The sequence below is a fragment of the Crinia signifera genome, chromosome 3 (genome assembly GCF_055691185.1).
Source record: "Crinia signifera chromosome 3, ASM5569118v1, whole genome shotgun sequence".
NCBI lineage: Eukaryota > Metazoa > Chordata > Amphibia > Anura > Myobatrachidae > Crinia > Crinia signifera.
Genome location: NC_139219.1, coordinates 161,804,246 through 161,831,349, shown reverse-complemented (window position 1 = coordinate 161,831,349; position 27,104 = coordinate 161,804,246). Strand labels below are relative to the sequence as shown.

The 27,104-nt window shown below is 42.0% G+C and overlaps 2 protein-coding genes across 2 annotated transcripts in view; one reads left to right on the top strand and one right to left on the bottom strand.

Annotated features, from left to right (window-relative positions):
- Window positions 1-20,499, bottom strand: part of ZUP1 (zinc finger containing ubiquitin peptidase 1) — a 237,305-nt gene extending 216,806 nt beyond the window's left edge. The window contains exon 1 of the mRNA XM_083176835.1: window positions 20,047-20,499. The gene's annotated coding sequence lies outside the window, so the exon portion shown is untranslated. The remainder of the gene's footprint in view (window positions 1-20,046) is intronic.
- The window catches only part of LOC146062934 (G-protein coupled receptor family C group 6 member A-like), a 72,753-nt gene extending 49,910 nt beyond the window's left edge, over window positions 1-22,843 (top strand). Inside the window, exons 5-8 of the mRNA XM_083174942.1 lie at window positions 2,615-2,831; window positions 5,770-5,873; window positions 15,991-16,108; window positions 21,640-22,843. Coding sequence (XP_083031068.1) covers window positions 2,615-2,831; window positions 5,770-5,873; window positions 15,991-16,108; window positions 21,640-22,688 — 1,488 coding nt within the window. The 3' untranslated portion in view covers window positions 22,689-22,843. The remainder of the gene's footprint in view (window positions 1-2,614; window positions 2,832-5,769; window positions 5,874-15,990; window positions 16,109-21,639) is intronic.
- Window positions 22,844-27,104: the final 4,261 nt, after the last annotated feature.

Here is a 27,104-nt window from a genome sequence, read left to right as displayed (position 1 = left end):
GTAATTTTCTCTTCCGTTTGTCTTTTCATTTTTATTTTTATTTTTATTTATTGTTACTCCTGCATAAAGAAAGAAAGCAGTAGGATGTATCAATATAAAATAATAGTCTCCTAAAAAATGGTTACTTCCATTGCACTATTCTATTTCCACCTCCATATTCTATTTCCACCTCCATATCTTCATCCTCTATTTGGGATCCTCCTCCTATGTTCCCCATTTTTCTCCACTTTATAGTGAAAATTTAACCTATTAAAAGGCTTAATTACAGCCTAAAGGATTTACACTTAAGTGCTATACCACGGGTCATACCCTAGATTGGTTTCATTCCTAATAAAACTGTTCATATATGAATAATTTATTGTATGTCTCTCCTACAAAAATACTGAACTGTATTCTATGTTTTTTTAGACCATTGTATAAAAAAAAAAAAAATAAATCTATACCCCTGATGAAGTCTTGCTTGAAGACGAAACGCGTTGGATTGCATCTTTAAAAACAAAGCGTACTCCAGTGTCAAGAGTAATCTGGTTTTAAGAAAAAATCTTCGCTTTTTAATAAACAATTTTTTTATATGCTAATATATGTATGGTTTATTGAGAAAAAGCTAACTAAGGAGTGACTGAAATTATCATTCTAAGCATAGGGCGCCTGACACTATTGTGGAAGATTTAGGTAGAGGTAGCTCCGCTAGTAGGGGGCCTAGTGTCATTGGCGACCACAAATCCATAGCGCAATTTCAGGAATTTTGTTGTATATATATATATATATATATATATATATATATATAGTATCTTCCGCCGACTCACTGGATATCCTCTCCCCCCTATGCCTGCCCAGCATCTGCCCCCCCCCCTCTCCCTGCCAACCATCCGTACCCCATCTCCCTGTCCACTGTCTGCCCACCATCCATCTCCTCTCTCTGCCCAACATCCGTTCCCCCTCTCCCTGTCAACCATCCCTCCACACCTGCAAACCACCCCCTCTCTCTGCCCACTATTCATCCCCCCTCCCTCTTCCCAGCACCTGTCTTCCTCTCTCTCTGTCCAAGGTCTGTCCCCCTCCATCCCCAGCATCTCTCCGCCTCTCTCTGTCCAGCATCTGTACCCACCTCCCTGCCCATCACCTGTCCCCCTCTTCCTGCCCAACATCTGTACCACCCTCTCTCTACCCAGCATCTGCCCCATGCACACTCCTCAGCATCTATCTCCCCACTCCCCACATCTGTCTCCCCCTCTGTGCCCAGCATATACCCATCTCCCCCCCCCCACACTCTCCACAGCATCTGTCCCCAGCTAGAACTGTATCCCATGCACCCGGAATGATGAAAATGAATTTGTGGCTCCTGGGAACAGTATTTCCTTGGAGTCCACAACCCGTTTTATTAGAGCATACACACTTTTCTAGGAAACTGCCCCCTCCATTTATTTACTGTAGTGCCCCCACTGTCATTTTTTATGGATCCCTCTGTGTGTGTGTGTGTGTGTATGTATGTATATATATATATATATATATATATATATATATATATATATATATATATATATATATAGTTAGTTAGTTAGTGGGGGGGGCGCCACAACTTTTTTGGCTTGGGGGAGCAAAATTTATAGTTATGCCACTGCAACACACATACAAATTAGTATACACACAGCTGATGCACATACATAGTATATACACAGCTGACACACACAAGCACAGTTTACATAAACACAGCTGATACACACACATAGTTGCCGCACCTAAAGGGCATTACTGGTTTGATTGAGCAGCTCTCACGTTGTTTTTACACACACATAGTATACAAACACACAGCAGAAACACACTTATTTTACATAAAAAATAGACTCAGCTAGCATTATTTATTAAAGCACTTACACCACCATCGAAGAGGGTACATGCCAGACATCCTAAAAAGAGGAGTTGGTAAAGACTTGTAAAAAGAATATTAGAACACCAGGAAACAAAGTCTTATACCCCTTTCACAATGGGATCTTGCTAACTGCCCGAGTACTGGATGGAACTATAGCATAGGAACCCCATGCTGTACATCCCATGATATGGAGAAACCTGCTCTGATTAGAAATTTCTAGTGCTGTTAAAAAAATTAAATAAAAATAGTTGACCTCTTAAATTTTTTACTATCAGCCTAGGCATAAGCATTAGTGATGACTTAAAGTTTTTTTATTACGACCCCACTCATTTTTTTATTAAATGTATTTATTTTAAAACCACAAAATCAATGCTTTCTGTGATAGCTTTATTGCAGGGACAGACAGACATTTGGAGGCCAATGGTCAAAAATAGTGAGTTTGGAAGATCAAAATGACCTTTAGTAAATACTTTGGTTTTGACGTGGAACCCACAACTGAGCCACAGTAGATCCACCAGGCCCCATCACTGTTGTTTAGAAAATGTTGCCCTACTGTATATGTTAGTGAGATTGTATTTCATTGCCTGGTGTACTACATTGAACAATTGTAATAAGAATCGTTCGATTAAATGTGAAAAATTCCAAGTTAATGGACTGGTGCCAACCACCAATGTTTACATTATGGCATCTTTAAAATTAGATCAATATGTATTATGTGATGTAATACAATTTTGTTTTATGCAGCTAACTGAAAAATTGAAGGACAAAAATTACAATTACAATGGTGAAACTTTCCAGTTTGACATGAATGGCGATGTCTCAATTGGATATGATGTACTGAATTGGCAATCAATAAAAAACATTACAGAAATTAAGATTATTGGCTCCTATAAAATATTGGGTGGTGAGCTCTACATAAACAAAAGCCTTTTGACATGGAATACAGACAATAATCAGGTGCGTAAGATTGAAATACATGAAATGCATTATTTAAATGCATTATTGTCATGGTGACAATAGTAATGCAATTTACTTAGCTAACAACCCAAAGATTAATAAAAAAAAAAAAGGTAATTTGATGGAAATGAGCAAGTTAGTCACATTGTTGAGCAGGTAAGTCATATCAAGGGCTTGCTCAGTTGAGTGCAACTTGCATTTATTGGCAAATGTAAGCTATGTCCTTAGAGAATAACACATTTTCTGCCTATTTATGTCTACATGTTAATATAATGTGCAATCTACTTTAAAACTATGTGTTTTGGCTTTTATTTGGGCTCATTTTCATTTTGTGTTTTGTTTTTTACATTTGACAAAACCACCACACATGTTTGGGTTTTGTATCTGTTTTTTTTTTTGCCAAAAAATGCTAACTGTTAAAATCTTGTAATTTGGGCCTGTAGTACTACTAACCTCAATAACATGGATTTCCAGTCATACTCAGACAATTTTGACCACCTCAAAGCTCATAATATTATGTTCACTAATATTGACCAAAGGCTGCAGTAATCAGGCTGGCTACTAATGCTGCTTTCCCACTGCAGACCCGTTTTAAGTTACAGGTAATCTTAAACGGTATTTAGCATTCCCACTGCAGCAGATTACAGTTTTAAATGCCATTTAAGTACCATTCCCATTGCAGGTAAAACGTTTTAGCTCTTCAAAACGTTTTTACAGCACAAATGAGTGCCTGTGACTTTAATGGGCTTTTCAGGGTTAAAAAGGTGCACACCTACAGTTGTTTTCACATAATAAAAGGAGGGGGAGGGGCCAGTGGTGCGTACAAATCCCGCAGCCGTCAACATTTGTGCTATGTGTCGGCTCTATTTAACCCATGGTTGACAGTAAAATATACATTGCTGGCCAGTGCCAGCAATCTATATATTACTGGCTTACGATTCTCATTGGTGCCCAGTTATAAATAGATTGCTGGCATGTGCCAGCAATCTATATATTACTGGCTTACGATTCTTATTGGTGCCCAGTGGTTCCAGAAATATATAGATTGCTGGCATGTGCCAGCAATCTATATATTACTGGCTTACGATTCTCATTGGTGCCCAGTGGTTCCAGAAATATATAGATTGCTGGCATGTGCCAGCAATCTATATATTACTGGCTTACGATTCTCATTGGTGCCCAGTGGTTCCAGAAATATATAGATTGCTGGCATGTGCCAGCAATCTATATATTACTGGCTTACAAAATAAAACATTGGTGGCCAGTGCTGCTCCGTGTTGAGCAGGACGGAGGGAGGCGGGGCATGTGGCCGGACCCGGCCAGCGTTGCTAACGGCATCCAGCCGCAGCAGCAGCCAGCCGGACACAGCGGGGCAGCGTGGACAAGTGAGTATAACAGGAGGGGGGGGGGGGGGGGGGGCGGGGGGCGGGGGGGTACCGCCGGGCTGAAAGTGGTTAATCTTTCAGCCCAGCAGCGTACACACACGGAGATGATGGCTGAAAAAATCAGCCATCATCTCTACTGTTTAAGATGCATTCCCATTGCCTCTTAAACGGTAGATTACCGTGTAAAACCCTGCTCTGAAAACGGGTTGAAATACCGTTTAACTTTAAACGGTATTTCAATTCTGGCGCTTTCCCACTGCAGCCTTAAACGGTATTTTGTCCTCAAAAATCTGCAAAATACCGTTTTAAGGCTGCAGTGGGAAAGGGGCATCAATGGTTTATTTACTAAAAGGGGAGTTCTATTGAAGATGGACAACAGAATCTATCTATTATCATCTAGAACAGGCATGTCCAAACTATGGCCCTCCAGCTGTTGTGAAACTACACATCCTTGCCAGAGTCTTAGTATTCCCTAATACCAAAACTGTGTCAAGGCATGATGGGACTTGCAGTTTTACAACAGCTGGAGGGCCATAGTTCAGACATGCCTGATCTAGAAGGTGCTAAAAAAATAAGAAGTTGATTCTGATTGGTAAATAAACCTCATCTTAGTAAATAAACCCATAAGAACAGCACAAACACACAGCAGTTTCTAGCACATCTACAGTATGCAATATTGACGCACCGCAGTGGCAAAAAGAAATGCGGTACAGATAAAATTCTTCTGGGCCCTACCACCCACTCTTATGTTGGATATTAAAAAGGACAGGCACAGTTTAACAAATCAAGCTACAGAGACTGCCACTTTTGTTGCTGATGTGCTTGATTTGTTTTGGCCATCACACTAAAAAAACTACAAATGAGCCTAATGCTTTAGCTAATGGCGCTGTCATTGATCTCTAAAGTGGCGATATCTTATGATCAATGTCATTAACCACTCTCAGTGCTGTTTATATAATCTTAATTTATGAGTACATACTGGAGATAGATACTTTAGAGGGTCAGCTTAAGCAATGCACAGCAAGTTTGTTCAAGGATCTCCAAATTGCCTTTTTTTCTCTTATTAGTCAAACATGGCTGTGTGTGTAATCTTCTATTCTGTCAATGTTTACCATATCAGATAGAGTTATTGTAGTAATGTCACTAATTTTGGGCAATTCTTTTAGACCCAACCAGATGTAAAAATGTTGTGTTGACTCATCTGCATCAGGAGGAGATATTGTGGGTCAGCTGGAAAGAAACAAATGATATATAGCTTAAATCTAAAATCAAGCACGACTTCTGGTTCTGGGTGCATGGAGTGAGCAGCTACGTCTCACAGCTCCGCTCCGTACCCGACTAATTATAAACAACTGCACGGCCTCTATACCTCCCATCTCCACTCATCCCTGCCGCTTCTAAATCGGGAATGGACAAATTCATTACATCTCAGCAGCCTCCGCGCTCCATAAGCGGTGCGGCAGGTGAATAGAGGAGTGCTCCCTGAAATGGCGGATGACACGGAGATGCATAACACATCTCCAGCCTCAAAGAAATCAGCTATTTCTTCCTCCCTAGATGCTGACCCAGACTTCCCACTACATCAGCAGGCCAACACTCTCACATATGAAGATCTTGTGGACACTATCACAACCACAATGGGGCCACTTCTTACAAACGCGGTAAGTGAAATAACTGCATAGTTGAAACAGCTAAGCCTAGGTGTAGACACCACTGAGAATTGAATTGGCGCTCTAGCTCACAACATGGCAGAAGCGCAATGCGAGATCAAAAGGCTTGGAAAAGAAAACTATAACATGATAAATAAGATAGAAGAAATCGAAAATCGCTCCAGGAGAAACAATATACGAATTGTAGGCCTTCCTGGAGCATTAAAAGGGCCTCCTTTAGAACAATTCGTCAGTCACACGCTACCACAACTCCTAGGTATACAGGATGCCTGCTCCAATATGACCATCGAGAGGGTCCATAGAATCGGGCCACCATGCGGCCTAATGACTTCCGCCCCAGAGTCACCATCTTTAAATGTTTAAGCTATAAACATAAAATGGAAATATGGAGAGCCTCAAGGATCAACCCGCCCTTAAATGTCACTAAAGCCTGCAGGGCCTTCTCTCCCATTTGCAGCTGCTTAATTACTGAAAAACAGAAGTTTTCACTAATATATCCTGTTAAACTGTGCATTTTCCATATGGACACACATTATGATTTTACCTCACCGGCAGAAGCAGCTGATTACCTACGTGAGAAGGGATCACAACCAGAATCGAATATTACAGACTCAGCGTAAAAGCATAAGATCGACAATCTTGTCAAACTGCCATACTCCCTTTATGTCTCTGTTAAGCCTTCAAAATATATTTCCATTCCTGAAAACGCTTTCTTTTTGCTCTAAACAAGGAATGAACATGATTCCTCCAACAGTTAATTGTTATATAAATTATGGTTGATCAAAGTTACAATTAGTTGGGCTTGGAAGGAACCGTGCTCCGGATAATGTTTTTGTTATGTTCAATACCAGGTATAATTATCTGTATACACCACCAGAAGTCACGGTACTCATTACTACTTAGTATTGATGCACTGTGCGTATCAATACCTTCATGTGTTTTTTTCTTATATTTGGTTGATGTATGTATGTCTCCCCCTCACTAATGTCTCTCCCCCTTTAAACTTCTTAGCTATTGTTATAATTGATGTTGTGTTCCTGGGGTATTGATGCTACGCATTACTCATATCCACCTATGAAACATAACAGAACTTAAAGTGGGATCTCTCAATGTAGGAGGATTTAATTCCCCAGCGAAAAGAAGGAAGGTAATAGTGTACTGTAACAAACAAAAATTAGATATACTCTTTATACAAGAGGCACATCTAGTTCCCGCAGAAATACTAAAATTACTGGGTTGGAAACTGATGGCTAGTGCTGCATACAACTCCAAAGCGAGAGGAGTGGTCATTTTAATTAAAAAGTCAATACCTTATGACTTACTTAAAATGACACAAGACCCTGAAGGTAGATATGTCATAGACCATATCTCACTACACTTCAAACAATATGCGCTCTGTAATGTGTACGCTCCCACAGTAGATAGGAAAACATTTTTTATCCAAATAATGAAAGAATTGACCCTTCATTGATGGAGCTTTAGGGCTAGATACTCTAAGCTTCAAAAGTGATAAACTGAAGAGTGATAAACAGCCAGCTAATCAGCTCCTACCTGCCATGTCACATACTGGGCGGTATTCAATGAGAATACCTGCAAGGTGCAGCGAATCCTTTTTAGGATTCGCTGCACATTCGCCACGTTCCGGAGCCTCGCCGGCTCCGGTATTCAACGTGTCAGGGGCTCGCAGCCCCTGACTGGTGAATATGAGCTCCTGCGGCGAATGCCGCAGGGAGCCTGAGGACGGTGGCAGGCAGAGAGATGGAAGTCTCTCTGCCTGCCCCAGAACGTTTGTGGGGGGGAGGTGGGCTCCCCGGGTGCCAGGCAGCACAGGCTGCCCCCCGGGGGTGCCAGCAGGGGACCGTATATTCACTATACCCGATCGTAACGATCGGGTGCAGTGAATATATGAATATGTAATGAGCGGCTCGGCTCCGGCGCCCCCTGCTGGCTGCTGTGTAAAAAATAAAAAATAAATATTTTTTTTTAAATTAAATATATATTCATGTGCTTACAGCACATGAATAAAAATAGCATGCCGTCTTTAGAAAAAAATTCCTGATTTTTTGACACCAAATGTAAAAAACAAAACACTTTATTTTAAAAGTTCACATTCCACTTCTCCATAAAAAGATAGCGATTGCTACTCGGTGAATCATGGCGAAAAAAACCTTCAAATGTATTCGCCATGTGGTCATTGAATAGGGTGATTCACCGTTTTTGTCAAAAATTCGCCAAACAGCACAAATTCGCCATAAAAACATGGCGAATCAGGCTCATTGAATACCGCCCAATGTGTTTGAAAAACGTCAAATAGGAGCTGATTGACTGGCTGTTTATCACTCTCCAGTTTATCACTTTTGAAGCTTAGAGAATCTGGCCCTTAGTGCTCTGCAGAGACTTCAACCGATCAATCCAAACTAAGCAACCTATTTCCTTGCCCAAGCTGGGAGTCCCCCAACTAACAAACTAATTAAAATTAATTGACATTTGGAGAACCTTCAACCCTCCCTCCAAGGAATATACTGTACCTGCCTTTCTAAAGCCCACCACACATTCTCCAGAATAGATTACATGCTCCTTTCTGAGACCTTGCTTACTAGAATATTCTCCACTGAAATTGAACCAATCACTATCTCTGACCATTCACTACAATGGTTCAGTCTTCGCCTATAAGACAAAACCTCCCAAAAGAACATCTGGCGATTCCCTACTCACCTTTTGATAACTACTGACTTTAAAAAATGCTAAAAGATGGCTGGGAAGATTACTACTCCAGCAACCAATCACATGCAACTACACACCCTCCACTGTATGAGGCAACATACTATCCCATGTGGCAAAACTCAACAAAACATATTCCACAACATATCTTAAATTACAGAACACTCTATCATACACATACTATCAATATCAGCAAAATTCAAACATAGCTAACAAACAGAGATACTCCATAGCGAATATGCATTTCAACAAATACCATAATAGAGGTAACAAATGCCTATATAGCATAAATGATCGCTACCATAGTTTTGGTAATAAAACGGGTAAGCTACTTACCAATATGCTTAATGGCACTAGACCCTCAACAGTGGTTCACCCTCTCAAACTCTCAGACGGTTTATTAACCTCATCAAACGAACACATAGCGAGTGTTATGAAGGAGTTTTATTCATCTCTATATTCTCCCCCAGTCTCGTTTCTCGCAGAGAAATAGACATCTCCCCAAAAAGTCAACCCACTATGGACAAATCTAAGCTTTCCTCAACTTACATCAGAAAACACAAAAAAATTGACAAATCCCATTACACTGAAAGAGATTTCTAAGACTAAAAAATCATTGAAACAAGGCAAGGCCCCAGGCCCTGATGGTTTTGGAGGAAGCTTCTATAAATTTATGCTACCCCAAATTCTAGACCCCTTAGTCAAAGCCTTTAATTATATCTTACAATCCGATTCACCCCTTCTATACTGTACTTTAATGCGGCCTATATCAAAATTGTACCCAAGCCTGTCAGGGATCTAATATTGCCTGGATCTTATAGGCCGATTTCCTTGTTGAACTCGGACTATAAGATCTCGGCGAAGATCCTAACAGATAGACTCAAAGAAGTCATGTCTCTCATCATTCATCCCGATCAGACCGGGTTCATTGCCGGGAGACATTCGGTCCTCAGCGTGAGGAAGGTTATCTCAGCCGTTCAATATCTACAAAACAAAAATGGCCCTTACCCACCAGGCGCTATTATGTCCTTAGATGCAGAAAAGGCCTTTGACCTTGTTTTATGGCCCCACTTATACTCTACTATGGAAAGATTTGGCATACCCTCTAAATTCATCTCATATATTAAACTACTATACACTAAACCAATTTCCTAAATTATAAGCAATGGGCAAATCTCAGAATACTTCACCTTACATAGAGGCACTAGGCAGGGGTGCCCACTATCCCCCCTGCTTCTTGCTATTGCCATTGAGCCACTAGCTATACTACTGTGTCAATCAGCAGACTTCCATGGAATAAAAATATCGTCTTATGAATTAAAAGTATCGCTGCTCTTCGTCACTGAACCTTTAACCTCTATCCCCAATATTATTTCGATAATAGACAAATTTGGTAAAGAATCAGGCTATAAAGTAAATCTTGATAAATATGAAATAAGGCTACAGGGCAATAACACAATAGATATTACCTCTTCCCCAGTGGCGTAACTATAGAACCGCAGCCCCCACGATGGCGGGGAGGTGCTGACTAAGTGTGGGCACCGGGGGAGGGGGGATCTGCGGGCACTATTGTTATGCCCCCAGATCCCCCCTCCTTGTGGGTGCAGCAGGGAGCGCCGCATGGACCTCCCTGCCAGCTCCCCGGGGGGGGGGGTCTTGTGGCAAAATTTGTTGTTACGCCACTGCTCTTCCCCTATATTCAAACTTAACACTACACAAATAAAATACCTAGGGGTCAATATCACAAATAACACTGAAAACATTTACAAAACTAACTTCACTCCCAATATTAACAAATTAATAAACCTTATGACATCCTGGAACCCCCTTCCCCTATCGTTATTAGGCAGAGCAGCAGCGGTGAAAACCGTGATTTTCCCTAAACTCTTCTATACTATTCAAATGCTCCCCATAGCCATACAAAACAAGGATTTACAAAACATCAACTCCTCCATCACAAAATTCGGTACTTGTGTATTATCACGGCGCCCGTTGCGTCGCATCGCATACCACTAATTAAGGTATGCGATGGCATGCGATGGACCCGATTTGAGGCTTTTCCCGGAAAGAGTTTACAATTTTAATATTGCGTCAAACTAATGCTCCCCAAAGCAGAGGGAGGTCTTAACATTCCGGACTTTGGCCCTTATTCTGATCGGTGCGGCCCGATCAGAATATGCGGCCGCAACCGTGCAGGCGAATCCCCGCCTTCCATACGGATCGCCACCTGCCGTCCGTATGCGGATATGTGGCGATCCGCATGAAATTGGACGGGGATACGCCTCCTCCGTCTTGGGAGCAGCCCCTGCATTCGATGGTCGCCGAACATCGAATGCAGGGCCGCACGCTCCACCAGGTCCCGCAACACAAGACCACACGGACACTTGTCCGTGTGAAATCATGTATAGGGGCGGGCAGCTGACATCCGGCGATGTCAGATGCCCGCCCCGTACCCACGCGTCACGGCCTCATTACCATGCATACGCCCCGCGTTTGCATGGGAACGCCCATGAAACGCGGGGCGTATGCATAGGGTAATGAGGCTAAGTAGCCCCTCACGCCCCTCTACGCCCCCTGTGCGGCGTATAAAGAATCCGTGCGGCGAAATCGCCTGCACATGCGCAGAGTGACCTCTGCACATGCGCAGACGATCAACATCGGCGGTCCGTCCGCATGCGGGAATTTCCGCACCGATCAGAATAAGGGCCTTTAAACTCTACTCTACATCAATATTTTTTAGATACGCAGGTGATTGGTTGCTGTAAAAATCCACACAGAAGTTGCACAAGACCAAGCAATTTTTGCCACATATTCACCGTCGGCCCTACTTCATACAAAACCTACAGCCATCCCCAAAGAAATGTATTCATATATTCTGTTTCGAGATACCTATGACAATTGGATTAACCTAAACAAATTATTAAAACGTGATTATAGATCCTCCCCTTATCTCCCTCTATGGGGAAACTCAGAATTCAGCCCCTCCTTAACAAACCCCTCTTTCAAGATTTGGAGACAAAGTGGGCTGGATCTGGTGAGCAAGGTCTTCAGAATTATTATTGGCACCTATGATACAAAACCCCAATAAAAAGTTTAGAAAAAAAAAATCTAAAATCAAGCACAGTCACCAAAATGTAATGATCTAATTTTAAGATACTGACAACCCTTTGATTCTGGCGAAGTGAATAAAGGACTTGATCTCCAAGTCATATATACTTAGCGGAGCTGCTTGATTTAGTCTCTTCCTTCAATATTGTGAGCTGCTTTTCTAAAAGTCTAATTAGGAGGAACACCTGACTCAAGTTGGCAATGTCTAAACTAACTTCAAAAGTGACCACTTCGTATGGATTCAGTACCTTGTGCAACATGGAAAGTATTCTCACTGTGCTGGACTAAGGTACATTCCCCTTCCTTTCCCTGTGCCATGCTTTGCTATGTAGCTTTGGATGCTCGCTGCTGTTCCTTCATTCACTGAAGCATATAAAGTTCTAAAAATATTCTATCTTGATACTGCCACTTGCTTCAGAAGGGAAAACTGAACTGTCCTCGCAGCCACTGAAATCTTCTACATGCAACAGCTTAATGCCAAAAAAAGTCTCAAATTTCTTCAGGGTTAAGACAGTATCTCCTGCACACTATTGTGTTTTTGCATTCACCCAGCTGTAATGTTCTCACAATATTTTTAGCATTATCCAAAATCACAAATCCTGAGGACTATCCAAGCATATAGGACATCTTTGCTTTGACATCCCTTAGTTTTTCTAAGAGGTCATCATCAGTATGCCTCTTAGTGAAGCTACTGATACAAATAGTAGCCAGCCTCTGCACTTTCTTAAACACTCTAAGCCTGTGAGCACTGGCTTTAATAGATGTTGAAGTACTAATATCTTGATCATCATGATTGTCAAGAGCACTAGTATTGAGTTGCTGCCCTTGCTCTTCCATTGACTGATTGTGTTCCATATTAATTAATATTTTTAAAGACAGCACCTATTAAGCTTTATTGAACATAAAATATTAGACAAATGGGTCTTATCTGCCATCAAATTATATGTTTCTATGTTTTCTCTTTAATGAATTATATTTTATTAGCTTAGCTCAAGGTGCTGATGTCAGAGGGTTTATGGTTAAGGTTCGAGTTTGGGCTTGTGTTAGGCTTTCAAGTTGAGTATCATCATTATATACCAGTACAACATTTTGGCTCTTAATATTTTGTCAAGTCAACCTTGTGAAGGGAAACATTCATCAAAGGAAGTATTAGAACTTGAGGACATACACTGAAAATGGAGGGAGGCAGGTTCACGGGAAATTTAAAGAAATATTACTTCACAGAAATGGTAGTGGATAAGTGAAATAGCCTCCTGTCAGAGGAGTTAGAGGCTAGGACAGTAGAACATTTTTAAAATGCTTGGGATAGGCATATAAATATCCTTACAAAGGTTAAAAAATGGTTGAGATCGACTAAAGGATAAAAAGCAGACTACTGTAGATTGGACAGATGATTCTTATTGGTATACTTTCATTAGGTCGACATAATTAAGTTTGACATGCATTGGGTCGACCAATGAAGGTCGACGGGCTTAAGTCGACACATGAAAAGGTCAACCTGGCTAATGTTGACATGGTCAAAAGGTTGACACAACCACCCACATGGGATGGAGGGAGAATAGAATAGTGTGCCGAGCATAACGAGGGTCCGCGCCTGAAGCATGGTGTGTGGACGTGGTGCACAGATACGGTGTCCATGTCAACCAAGTCAACATTCGGAACAAAAAAGTGAAAAACTCATGTCGACATTTTGATTGTTGGCCTTCCCATTGTCGACATAATGCTTGTGTTGACCTTTTGACCCTGTTGACCTTAGCCATGTCGATCTATTTTATGTTCATTTGAATGTATGTCCAGAAGAATAGGATATTTCTTGAGTGTAATTCAATCATAACAGATACAAAGCAGCATCATTAGAAACACCCCATTTAATTATTAAATCAGTGCATAATTGACTCGATTTACATAAAATAAGGATACCCGAAATCTCATTGAGAATTATCAGATCTGCATCATTCCCTGTTGGACTATCCAATAATTAGTGGGTTTTTTTGAGGGTCAAGAGAGATGCAGAACACATTAGTTATGTCCCCTTATCACCAAAATGGTCCATATTTAGGTTTCCTCCAAAGTCTCAATGCATTACTAGGGGTGGTATGAAGCTCCTATTAGTTCTTTGTTCTTTTTTCTCTATATATAGAACAATATTATAAATTTTTTAGGATGGATTGGGTGGAGACCATGGGCAGTATTCAATGACAATATTCTCCGTGCATGGCGAGCGTTTTTTTTTTCGCTCGCCATGCACTCGCCATGTTTTTGCGGAGATTCTCCATGTTTGGAGACTCTCCGTCACGGCACTTTAGATAGTATTCAATGTGACTGAGACTCGCCACCCCTCGCGGCGAATCTCAGCCAATCCAGCGTATGAGGTGACGCTGCAGGGAGCCTAAGGACGGCGGCAGGCAGGGAGATGGAAGTCTCCCTGGCTGCCCCAGAACGTATGTGGGGGGGAGGTGGGCTCCCCGGGAGCCAGGCAGCACAGGCTGCCCCCGGGGGGTGCCAGCAGGGGACCGTGTATTCACTGCTCCCGATCGTGCATATGTAATGATCGGGTGCAGTGAATATATGAATATCTAATGAGTGGCTCTCGGCTCCCGGCCCCCTGCTGGCTGCTCTGTGTTAAAAAAAAATATATATATTTTTTTTTTTTATTACATATATTCATGTGCTATAAGCACATGAATAAAAATAGCATGCCCTTTCACAGAATAAAATTCCTGATTTTTTTACACCAAAATTAAAACAAAAAAACTTTTATTTTAAAAGTTCACATTCCACATCTCCATGAAAAGATGGAGAATTGCTACACGGAGAGACTCGGCGAAAATCACTTAGAAAGACGGCGAGAAGTGCACGTTGAATAGGGTTGCTCGCTTTTTGAGAGCAAAAGTCTCCGTCCAACGCGAGAAAAGCACAAACTCGCCATAAAACACGGAGAATTTTTCTCATTGAATACTGCCCCATGTTTGAAAAGAAAACACGTGTGGGTCCATTTTTTGATGTTTGGGAGAGTTGCATTGCAACATTGGCCAGTATTCAATGCTCCCAATTCTCCATTTTTTTCGGCGAATCGGGCTGTTTTCACTCCTTGCGGTGAATCTGTTTCACTGAAAATGTGATTCACCCTATTCAATGTTCACTGTTCGCCAAAAGCAAACAGTGAATGCCGGCCAGTTCTCCATTTCATGTTCACTGCAAGTCGCTGGAGTATTTCAATGGGGTTTTCACTGGGATTCGCTGAGAGTGTATTCAATGCTAGGATGGAGAATTGCATTCTCCATGATTTTTGCCATGATTCGCCGTTTTGTATTCGACATCTTATTTAGGTGAACAAAAGTGATCTTTTGAAATAAAGGGTTTTGGTGTAAAAAAATCTGATTTTTTTTCCTAAGAAGGGGCATGCTATTTGTAATAATGTGCTTAAAGCACATTAATATATATTTAATTTTAATTTAATTTTTTTTTTACATTTTTTATACACTTTGGCCAGCAGGGGGCCGGGAGCAGCTCATTAATATTCATTTATTCACTGCACTCTGGTCCCGATCATTACATATGCACGATCGAGACCAGGGAGTGCAGCGGCTGATGATCCCAGCCCCCTGCCAGCTCTGGGGGGGCTCTGCCAGTGTCCTGGCAGCCCTCCTGAGTGTCAGGCACAGGCAGGGAGACTTCCATCTTCCTGCCTGCCGCCTTCCCCCCAGCTCCTGCGGCATTCGCTGCAGGGATTAAAATTCGCCGCCAGGGGCTCGCTGCCCCTGAGGAGTTGAATAGGGTGACACGGAACCCTGCGAATGTGCAGCGAATCCTAAACAGGATTCGCTGCACATTTCGTAAATGTGCATTGAATACTGCACATTATCTCTTCCAATGAGTTATCTTTTCCAACTGTTTGCAATTGACATCTTGGTACGGGTTAAGAATATTATAAGGTGGTTCTCCCATTATACTATAAATTATTTGATAAATCTAATTTTAACTAGGTGTGGGCAACGAGTATCTCATAATCTATTTTGTTTAAACCATTGTTCCATATTCTATATGCCTTTAAGATCGTGTCAAAAAAAGTCTTTATGGTGAATCATTCTGAAATTTTCAAGACATTTGAAATTGTAATATGTGAGTATTTAACAATTTGTTATATTTTTGACACTATGTTAGACAATTACTGTACAATTCTTTATTTTATATGCAATGCATAAACATTTATGCTTCAATAATTATTATTATTTTTTTAAGTCAGTGCATAATTTAATTACTGTATGAACTTTTACAGGCGCCCTTTTCTAATTGTTCCAAATCATGTCGTCCTGGATACTACCAAAAATACTCTGTAATAAGCTGCTGCTATGAATGTGATGCATGTGCAGAGAATTATTATTCACCTGAAGCAGGTAAGAATTATATATATACACTTGTTGGTTGTCTTAACAGAGTTGGTTCATTTATAAAGATCAGGGTTTATATGGTGCATCAAAATATTGATAGTGAAATGCAGATTTGCAGGTCTACTCAAGCACAGAGGCATGTAAAAATGAATTCGGCATCATGGCCTACTGTATATTTGCCTTCATTGTGACCTAACCTTGTGATTCTATTAATTGAAACTCAACAATATAGCATTACTTACTTTCCCATTCACTATCACAACATTAGTATACATTGGGGCTTTAAAATTGGCCTCCAGGTGCATTCTTTTTTGGAGTCATTCTATTTGTGTTGTTATACCACCCTCCACTTCAAATATTTTACTTATATATTTTATCTCACAAAACAACATTACAATTTTGCTTGTTGGTTACACATGCATGAACTCACCCTGGCTCACATCTAATGCCTCATATGGAATGTGATTAAGATGGGTATGTAGCCAAAATGTCAACAATAACAATGTTGACATGAAAACTGTCTTGATGTCGACATTATTAAATTGTAGACAGGCAATATGTCTACAACTTATAATGTCTTCAGGTGAAATATTTGACATTGTCAGTTGGGGTGGTAAGGGTTCGGCACTATAAAGATGGGTATGGGTATGGGTTGTATTTATGGAATGCAGAGAAATAATTACAAGAATGCCAGGGGATCAGATAACAGGCACATGATAGGCCAGAGCCGGCCCTAGGCATAGGCAGACTAGGCAATTGCCTAGGCATTTGGAATGCCTAGGGGCATCCCAAGCCTAGCCTAGGGCAGGTAGAGGTTTGGGACAACGATGTCTTGCTTGGTGTCCCGGAGCTTCAGACTGCAGGTGGCAAATTATTTTTGATCCCCCCAGTGTTAGGCTAGGCAGGGGGGCCAGAGGGGTCTTTTGAGCCATATAAGAGCTTAAAGAAATTTAGGATAAATTATTTAATTTATAATTATTACAGTATTACACAATTATGTATTTTGTATCTCTCTCACACCCGATCGATGTCCCTCTGTCTCTCTCTCCCCGTTGCTGTATTTCCATCTCTCTCCCCATCGCTGTCTCTCCTTCTCTCTCTCCCCATCGCTGTCTCTTCTTCTGTCTCTCCCCGTCACTGTCTCTCCTTCTATCTCTTCTCATCGCTCTCTCTCCTTCTCTCTCCTCATCACTGTCTCTCCTTCACTCTCTCCCCATCGCTGTCTCCCCTTTGCTCTCTCCCAGGCGCTGTCTCTTTTACTCTATCTCTCAATCTCTGTCTCTCCTTCACTCTCTCCCCATCGTTGTTTCTCCTTCGCTCTCTCCCCATCACTGTCCCTCCTCTCTCTCCCAGTCGCTCTCTCCCCGTTGCTGTCTCCCCTTTGCTTTCTCCCAGGCGCGGTCTCTTTTAGTCTATCTCTCAATCTCTGTCCCTCCTTCTCTCTCTCCCCTACAATGTCTCTCTTTTGATCTCTCCCCAATGCTGTCTCTCTTTCATGCTCTCCTTGACACTGTTCCTAGGGGGCCCTTTCAATATTTTGGTATGGGGCCCATGAAGTTCTAGTTACACTCCTGGGTAAGACGGCATACCAACTGCTACCATGAGACAGGTGCCAGAATCCAAACATAAATTAGACTCCCAACGACAGAACCCCAACCAACTGGATGTTGAACATAAATATAAGGGGGTAGCTTAGTGTTAGGCTGGGGAAAGGTTGGACTAAGTTTAGGGGACTTACGGTTAAGCTGTGGGTGGAAGGCTGTGGGGAGGAGGGTTACAGTTGGACACTTAAAAGGGGTTGTTCAGGTTAGACTGCAGAACAGGGAGTTAGGTTTAGGCAGCAGTGTATGGGGCTTAGGTTATACATGTGTTCTTTATGTTTCATGAGCGGTTGAGTGTAAGTTCTGTAAAAATGTTTACATTCAACTCGGCATGTATGAGTGAGGGGTGCTGAGGTGATTTCTGTGAGGGATGCTGGTGCAATGTGCTGACCAGGTGAGGGATGATGGGTATTACTGGCTGCTGCTATGATTTGTGCTGCTGAGTGATGGATGCTGTGCTGGGTCAGAGGCAGAAAAAGTGGTGGAGCAGCTGGTGCATTGCACTGGCACCTGCTGTAATGATGGGGCCCAAAGCGGACATCAGTATAGGGAAATTATCTGCAAGGGGCACCAAAAAACATTTTTGCCTAGGGCATTAAATTTGCTAGGGTCGGCTCTGGGATTGGCACGTGGCCACCGGATCTGAAAGATGCTGTTGGTGCCAGCCGCAAAGAGAAGGTCAGTGCTGGGCCATCAGGGACAATATGTCAACATTCTAACATGCCAACATTTCACTACAGTAGATACGACATGATGAAATTTGAAATTATGTCAGTCAATGGCAAGTATTCAATGCCGGTGCGAGCGGCCGGCGAGGGGGTTAAACTGCGAGGATCACAGAACACCAGTGATCCTCGCAGTTTAACCCCCGCGCCGGCCGCTCGCACTATGCAACGTTCCGGGGGAATCCTCGCAGTCACAGAACGGCGAGGATTCCCCAAAACTGCGAGAGCCGAGGCTAGTGCAGCAAACTCTCGCAGCTTTTGGAGGCACATTCGCAAATTCCCCCTCACTCAAAAAATGGAGCGAGGGGGAACTTGCGAATGAGGCGTGTCAGTTGAATACTGACAGGGTGAGCGGTGACTGCGAGCAAAAAGTCCTGCTCGCAGTCACCGCTCGCCCACGGCATTGAATATATGCCAATGTCATGCCTAACCCATCAAGATGTCCTCTACAATCACAATCTCAGTCAACATCATAATGTGTAGAATATCCTAATGTCAACATGGTGGAAATGTCATCATGCAACATGTCAGCACTTAAGAAATGTTTGCACAGTCAAAATGTTGAAATGTTTTATGGTCAGGTTCCGCATTGGATTTCCCACTGGTGTGTTCAGTTCTTTAAATGTCAAGGGGCCTACACACGGGGAGATTTTTCTGAGCAATCTGAGCGAAGCTAGCTCGCTCAAATTGCTCAGCAAGATAGCTCAGCACACGGCGCTGCCCAGCAATGAGTCAACGCTGTGTGCTGAGCTATCTGTCACCAAAGAACACTGGCCCTAAAAGGCGATCTAACTAGATTTATCCAGCATGCTGGATTTTAATCGTCAGGCAATAGCGACATGCAGAAACGCGCATCGCTATGACCCCTACACACAGAGCATTGCAGAGGCATTTACAAAGGATCTAGTCAAATTAAATCAGATTTATTAGAAAATGCCCTGAAATCACCCTGCGTGTAGGCCCCATTACATTACAATTCAGCAGTAATCCAATTCTCTATATTGGACCCAGGGGTTGGAGGTGCTCCCCTGGGTCAGAATCAAACATACATGTACGGAGAAAAAGAAGACCCTTGTGTGGGGGCACTCAAAAAGGTAATTGTTGTGGTAGAAGGATTGGGTATAGTTACAATATAATCTTTATGTAGTATTTACTTAAAATATATGAGCACAAATATTACAAACTTTTTTCCAAAGGAGGTACATATAGCAACCTCCACCCTTGCCCATTAATTGATGTATATTGATCTATAAGTACTGAGGTCAACTACCCACTGTACAGACAAATACAACACAGGACGTCAGTCAGGTATCAAAAACAGTATACATAACGAATGTAAAAATGTGCTAGCTTATATTTTGTATACTAAATTTAACTTGTGCATATACCAAAAACATCACACATAGCATAGACATGTCACTATTATTTCAGAGATTAACTACTAGATATATAAACACACAATCATCAAAGGCAGTACATAAAAAAATTATGTGGATATATGCATTCACAGATAGCGTATAGACAACACTTGTTCAGCCATATAAGAGGGACAGCCACTATATGGTATATTTTGGTGCAAGTGCAGTAGAAAAGAGATTGCAGTGTGTTGATATCTCACCCAGTTTCTGCTATCCTGTATCATGTATCAGCGGATGACGTATGAGACCACTGGGGAGACACACCACAAACAGAAAGGAAAGATGGCCACAGTGGTCCCTCTGCTGCTCCAGTGGTCGCAATCTCCACTTTCTGTTGCTCAATGAGCATTGCAGTGAGTGTGGTCACCGGACTGGAGGGACCTGATAGAAAACTTGTGTGCGATGTCTCTGCGGAGCTGTTAGTTCAATGATGGCATGTGTCCGATTTCTGCAATGCGCTGGTAGTTAAATCTGCCATTAGAACAGGCACGTGCTGGCTGAACCTCCATGGGGTGGTGAGGCTGGCAAGTAATCAGTAATGATCGTGCCTGTCCCTGTGCTGTGGTGCTGTCTGTGATTGCTGTCATCTTGCAGGTGCTGTAATAAGGGTCAAGGGGTGAGGTGCATTAACAGCACCATCAGCTGGAAGATGCATTTCGCCTCTGTGTGGTGCTGATACACATTCAAATAGAGAGATTTTGCTAATGGCACACACAGGATATGAACAAGCCCACACAGGGGCTAAACATGTCTTCCAGCCGATGGTGCTGTTACTGTTTTTGTTATTTTGTGCTAATGCTACTCATGAATCATAATAATGTAAATCACTACATGCAATGCCAATAGTAGTGACTTTGACATCTCTCAAAATAAATACCTTTAAATTACAATATCATTTGCATTCATCCTATATTCAATGCACCTTCGTTCAGCAACAGTCATCATAAAGCAAGCGCCCCCTATCCCCACTCAGGGGATTACAATTATACTTTAGCTAATGTCCCCTCTCCCCACCCATTTACATTTATCCTATAGCCAGTGATCCTTCTCCCCACCCAGTGACATTTATCCTAAACCCAGTGCCCCTCTCCCCACCCAGTTACATTTATCCTCTAGCCAGTGCCCTTTCACCCCACCCAGTTACATATATTATAAAGCCAGTGCCGCCTCCCCTATCCTCAGTTATATTTATTTATGTTACTTTATGCTAGAAAACACACATACATTTATTTATCACAAATTAAAAGTAGCATCCTTTTCTCAGGAATGTCTTAATATCCATTTGGAAAACAAATGTGATCTGCAAGTGCATACTAACATTAGTTAACCACATACTTTGCCTCATAATACTATGGGGGGTATTCAAACACTGTCGTGCTCCCGCAGTCATCTCCCGACGGGCGAGATGGCTGCGGGGCCCTATTCAATGCTGTCTTACCGACAGCATTGAACAGGGTTTCTCCGCAGAACGAGCCCGACATCACAAGCTGTCAGGCTCGTTCTGCCGAGAAAAGCCGCAAATAGGCGAGCTCCCAGCCGGAGCTAGTCTATTTCCGCCCTCAACTCGTGACCACGCCCCCTTCTCGCCGCTCGGCGGCCGGGACATTGAATCCCGACCGCCGAGCTCCAGTCGAGGTAAGCGAGAATGGGACAGGGGCACAGCTGTCGAGCTTGCTCGACAGCCGTACCCCTGACATTGAATACCCCCCTATGACTAGTCTCCTATCCTCTATGCAGGTTAAGACAGTCTAGACAAAATATTGTTTATCTTTTTGTTATTATTATTGTTTCAGACATGACTGGATGTCAAAGGTGTACAGAAAATCAGTGGTCGAATAATGGAAGCTCTCAATGTGAAAATAGGACTGCTCAATATTTTAAATGGACGGACCCATTTGCTATTACAGTGGTGACTTTTGCTGCTGTTGGATTTGTGGCTTTGTTTATAACTGGAATAATGTTTGTAAAATATGCTGACAGTCCAGTGGTTAAAGCAGCAGGGGGGCATTATACATACTTATTGATGACATCTTTGCTATTTAGCTTGGTGGGAATTTGTTTTTTCATTGGCGAACCAAGTGACACTATATGTAAGATCAGACAACCTTTCTATGGCATCAGCTTCACCGTCTCTATTTCCTGTGTCTTGATCAAATCTATTCGAATTCTTCTAGCTTTTGAGTCAGCCTCAAGGAGACAAAAGGTAATAACATTAACGTACCAGCCAATCGCTATTATCATTGTCTTAACTGGTATTCAGTTGTGCATTTGTATTCTGTGGCTCACACTGAAGGGTCCGGGTTTTGTTAAAATCTACACAATACCTCAGGTGATCAGCCTTCAGTGTGATGAAGGATCTTATATAGCATTTGGCTTTATGTTAGGCTACATTGGATTACTTGCATTGGTTTGTTTCCTACTAGCGTATAAAGGAAGAAAATTGCCGGAGAAATACAATGAGGCCAGGTGTATCACATTTAGCATGCTTGTATACATGTTTGTCTGGATTATCTTCATTCCAATATACACAAATGCCACTGGTGGCATATATGTTTCTGCTGTAGAAGCTGTGGCCATACTGGCTTCAATATATGGAGTAATATCCTGTCACCTTTTACCAGTTTGTTACATAATAATTTTTAAAAGAGAAAGTTGTAACCGAGAAAGTTATCTGCAGAGTGTTTTTAAATTCTACCAAAGAAAGGTGTCATCAATCCATCAAAAACCCTCAGATTTGGAGATTCCTTCTGATGTCCTGAAAACAAACTCTAAAACTCTCCAGTTAGCTCAAATACAATTAAACTATTCTAAAAATTTAAGAAAAAGACAAAAGAGTTGTTAATGGAAAGTCATTATATAATACAAATAGAATGTAATTACATACATGCAGCGCACTTGAATGTCAGAAATCTTAACAATCTTCATATTTTTTCCCTAAACTTTGCTTGATCAAATTCATTATCATTTACAGAATATAAACAATATTTCACTGCAGTAAAATAATACAGTGTAGTGGTTATCAAAATAAAGTTCTTACAAGAATGTTCGAGATTAGATTAAAATTCATATGTGTATATAGCTTTAAAATCTTGCTCTTTTATATGTGTGCATATAGGCCCTTATTCTGGTTGGTGCGGCCAGAGCCGCACACGGGGCTCCGGCCGCACAAACCAATCCCCGCCCACGAGACGGATCGCCACGGCCGTCCGTACACGGACGGCTGGCGATCCGCATAAAAATGGTGGAGGCGTACGCCTCCACCATGGTGGGAGCTGCCCCCTGCATTCGATGGTCGTCGACCATCGAAGGCAGGTCCGCACGCCCCAGCAGCTCCCGCAAGCTGAGACCACACGGACAATCGTCCGTGTGGTAGCTTGTATGGGGGCTGAAAGCTGACATCCGGCGACGTCAGCTTTCCGCCCCCATGAGCTGCGTCATGCCCTCATTTCCATGCATACGCCCCGCGTTTGCATGGGAACGCCCATAAAACGCGGGGCGTACACATAGGGAAATGAGGGGATGAAGCCCCTCACGCCCCTATACGCCCCCTTTGCGGAGGACGAAATACGTCTGCGGTGAAGGGGGCTGCACATGCGCAGAATGACCTCTGCGCATGTGCAGACTGTAAACATTGGCGGTACGGCCGCACGCGGGCCGTACCGCACGAAACAGAATAAGGGCCATAGTGAGATTCCTTTGCTATTCCACTTGCTATGCAATCTTTGCTAACTCATGTGCTATTTACATACAATTCATGCTATCTGCATTAGATTCCACTATATAGTCATTGCTGCCCTGTCTATCTGGTTTTCGATTTGTGCTGTCTCGGGAGCGCGCATCGGGATCGCAAGGTAAAAAACCTGTGCGATCTGCATGCGATTTTGACTATATAGTCAAAATCTCATGCTGGATTGTACCGTACAGTATGTACACACCATTAGTCTGCAATATTATTGCGGACTTTTCCAAAGGGTGAGAGTTTGGTTCACCTATTCTGTTTTAATTGTTTTTACATTGTCTGATTAAACATTATTACACTACACAGAGATTTTACTTCTTCCTCATATGCTCCTGATTGGATAAGAGAGATCGAGAATTGCATCCATTTAAAGGCCGGGTCTTTCTCCTTATATACTGTATGTGATTTTTGTCTCCCTTGCACATAGACCAACAGCTGTGGTACGAGTTGTGGAATACCAGTTCTTATTGCATACTTATTATAAACTGCATAGTAGCAATATTTCTCTATTGTGTTTTTTTTTATATATATATATCGTGGATGATTGTCTATGGATATAAATTTTGGAAAACCCCAAGGAAAGTTGTGAATCTCTAGCGCCCATGGATCCCTTTAGTGAAACGATTCTTTTATTATTTGCACTTGGGTGTTTAGTGGCACCTTAACCAAAGGAACCACTTGGTGGCTGCTGGCTAGCATATGATTAAGTAAAAAAAAAATCCACATTCTGAAATTTTATTAAATGTTTACTTCAGCAATAACTCATTAGATCAATTATTTTTATTATTATCACTTATTTTTAAAGTGGAGGTAAATATCAAAGGGAAAGGAGAAGACAGTTTAGCCTTTAATTAAAATGCAGACAAGTCCTTTCTAGTGCAGGACACCCACTCATTTGTTGATCCACAGACTTTGCTACTAATATCCCTTTCACATCGCAAATGCTAGGTCACACCTCGGATTTGGACATGTGTCCATCCCGCGAGCGACCTGGAATTTGCGAGGTGAAGCCCTCCTCAACAATCCAGAAATAAGCTGGGTTGCAAAAATCACATGTGAGCGGGAAGGAGAGGCGGTGCATCATCGGGGCATGGGGGAGGAGGCAGCACTTGGAGCTGATGCTGCCTCATCCATATAGTGTAAATGGGTGTTACCTTTTCACACTGCCCAGCAACTAGGTTCCGACCCGGGTAAAACTCTTCTTTTAACACAAGTTGGTATGCCAGGTTGCTGGACCCAGGTATTTCCAAATGGCGCTTTCACAAGCACAGAGACCCGGCAGAAAAATATACTCTTTGATTTGTACATGTTATTTTTGCACTTTTTCCTCATCAAATGCATTTTATGTGCATTGCTATGGTATGCAGATACAGTCACATACTGTACAATGATATACGGTATGCCTATATTCTGTTGGTAATTGCGACTGTGTCTGCATACCAAATTATGTTACACTGTTTGGCTGGCAACGGGCGGGATTCTCTAAAATCCGCAGCCCTCTTCGCCGGCCACCGCATTTCTAATGACCGCATATTCTCTAAAACATGCGGTCATTAACGCAAGGGACAGCTCTTGCGGTAAGAGCTGTCCCTTGCGATGCGGCGCCGTTGCTGGACTTCCGGGTCTATGACCCGGGAGTCCGTCTGCGCATGCGCAGACTGACGCGCCGGCCGCAGGGCATGCTGGGAGGGATCCGTGACGGATCCCTCACACACCGCTGCGGTAAGAAGCCCATAGGCTTCTGCAGGGAACCGCCAGCTTTTGCTGGCGATCCCTCCGCAGCGGTGACACTGCGGAGGGAGGTTAGAGAATACAGAAATGCGGTAAAAACCCAGATAACGGGGTTTTTACCGCATTTCTGTAATAGAGAATCTCGCCCAACGACTGTAGCATAACATTTTTTATGCAGTCATAATTAAATACATGCTAAATACATAATTAATAGGCATGCTGCTTATAATTTTTAAGCTGCTGGTGCACCTGCTATGGATATTCCTGCACATAAATTGCATTTGATGAGGTAAAAGTGCAAAAATGACATGTACAGTACATGTCCTATTTGATAGATCAAAGTGTATTAAAGTATATTTTTCCATATAGTTTGCCTTTTAAATGTTACAAAATAATATTAAAATGTTTATTTGTTACAAATGTGCTCTAATTGTGTACTTGTATGTGAATTTAAACATTGCCGATTACAACTCTCCCAAAAACACCCAGCTCTAATTAGATCTGACTTTATAGTGCTGTTTTGTGTACAGCTTTACATTGGCCAAGTTGTATGTATAACCATACAAAACACCTGGATCCGATTACTTGCTGCTCTTATTTGGAGCTAAAAACCTCTGTCATTTAGTGAACAAGGACACTTTTACATTAGCCTACTTTGCAAAATGATTTTAATGAAAAATCCAACATCCACACAATCGGACCTAAATCAGCTGCTATTACATCCCAGGCATTGTGTTGAAAAGTTTGTAAATTTTGATTGAAAGCGTCTGTCACTCTTATAATAAATTAGCAGGCACACTCTCAAAATGTTCCCATTGTTAGGCAGCTTAAAAAATGTTTATGTATGCATTAAAGCAGTGGTTCCCAAACTGTGTGCCGTGGCACCCTAGGGTGCCTTGGGGGACTTGCAGGGGTGCCCTGGGTTGGTGGTCCAGGACCAATTCAAGTTTTTTATGTCCATTAGAATAGTCATTGGGACAAACAGAAAGGAATCCTGTCCATTACCACATAACTGATCCCAATGATGAGATATAAACACAATTTATTTAACTTAATATTCGTTTCTGACTTTATCAATGAGAAACCTTTAGCCTAAGGGTGCCGCGAAAAATATTTCTGATACTTTGGGGTGCCGTGATTCAAAAACTTTGGGAACCCCTGTATTAAAGTATTTTTTTTTATAAAGACTGTAAATGTACTTTTCTTCTCTGTGACTTGATTTTAACAATATGTTCCCGCCATTATTTTACTTAAGGGTACAAATGTGATATAATGTGACATAATGACTTATATACTTATATTCAAACAATAAAATGTTTTCTGAACCTAAATAAAGTACTTTTGTTCTAATACTACTAGGCTTATTTATTTATTTATAGCTGGATTGCCCCTTGTGTACTGGTGATTGGTGTATGAAGATGCTTTGTTCTTGTTGCCAAAAGACATCAATAGGGTGTGTGTGTTGGGGGAAGGGAGGGGGGGGGGGGTGCAGACCGCACACAGGTGTGATTCCAAAATGGCTGGACACTCTCCCACAGTGCTCAGCTACCATAATGGAAGAAGAGCCAGCAGTTGAGGCAGAATCTCCAGGAGAAAACCAGCATCTCTGGGAATAATTATTATTATTATTAGTTTATATGATGACACACGGGTTCCACAGCACATAACAGCAAGCATGAAGAAATGAGTAAAACAAAAAACAGCAACCGACAGTACAAGAAAATGTCGAATAATTACATGGTACATATTCATTGTTGCATCAGTGAACATGACACTTAAATAATCATC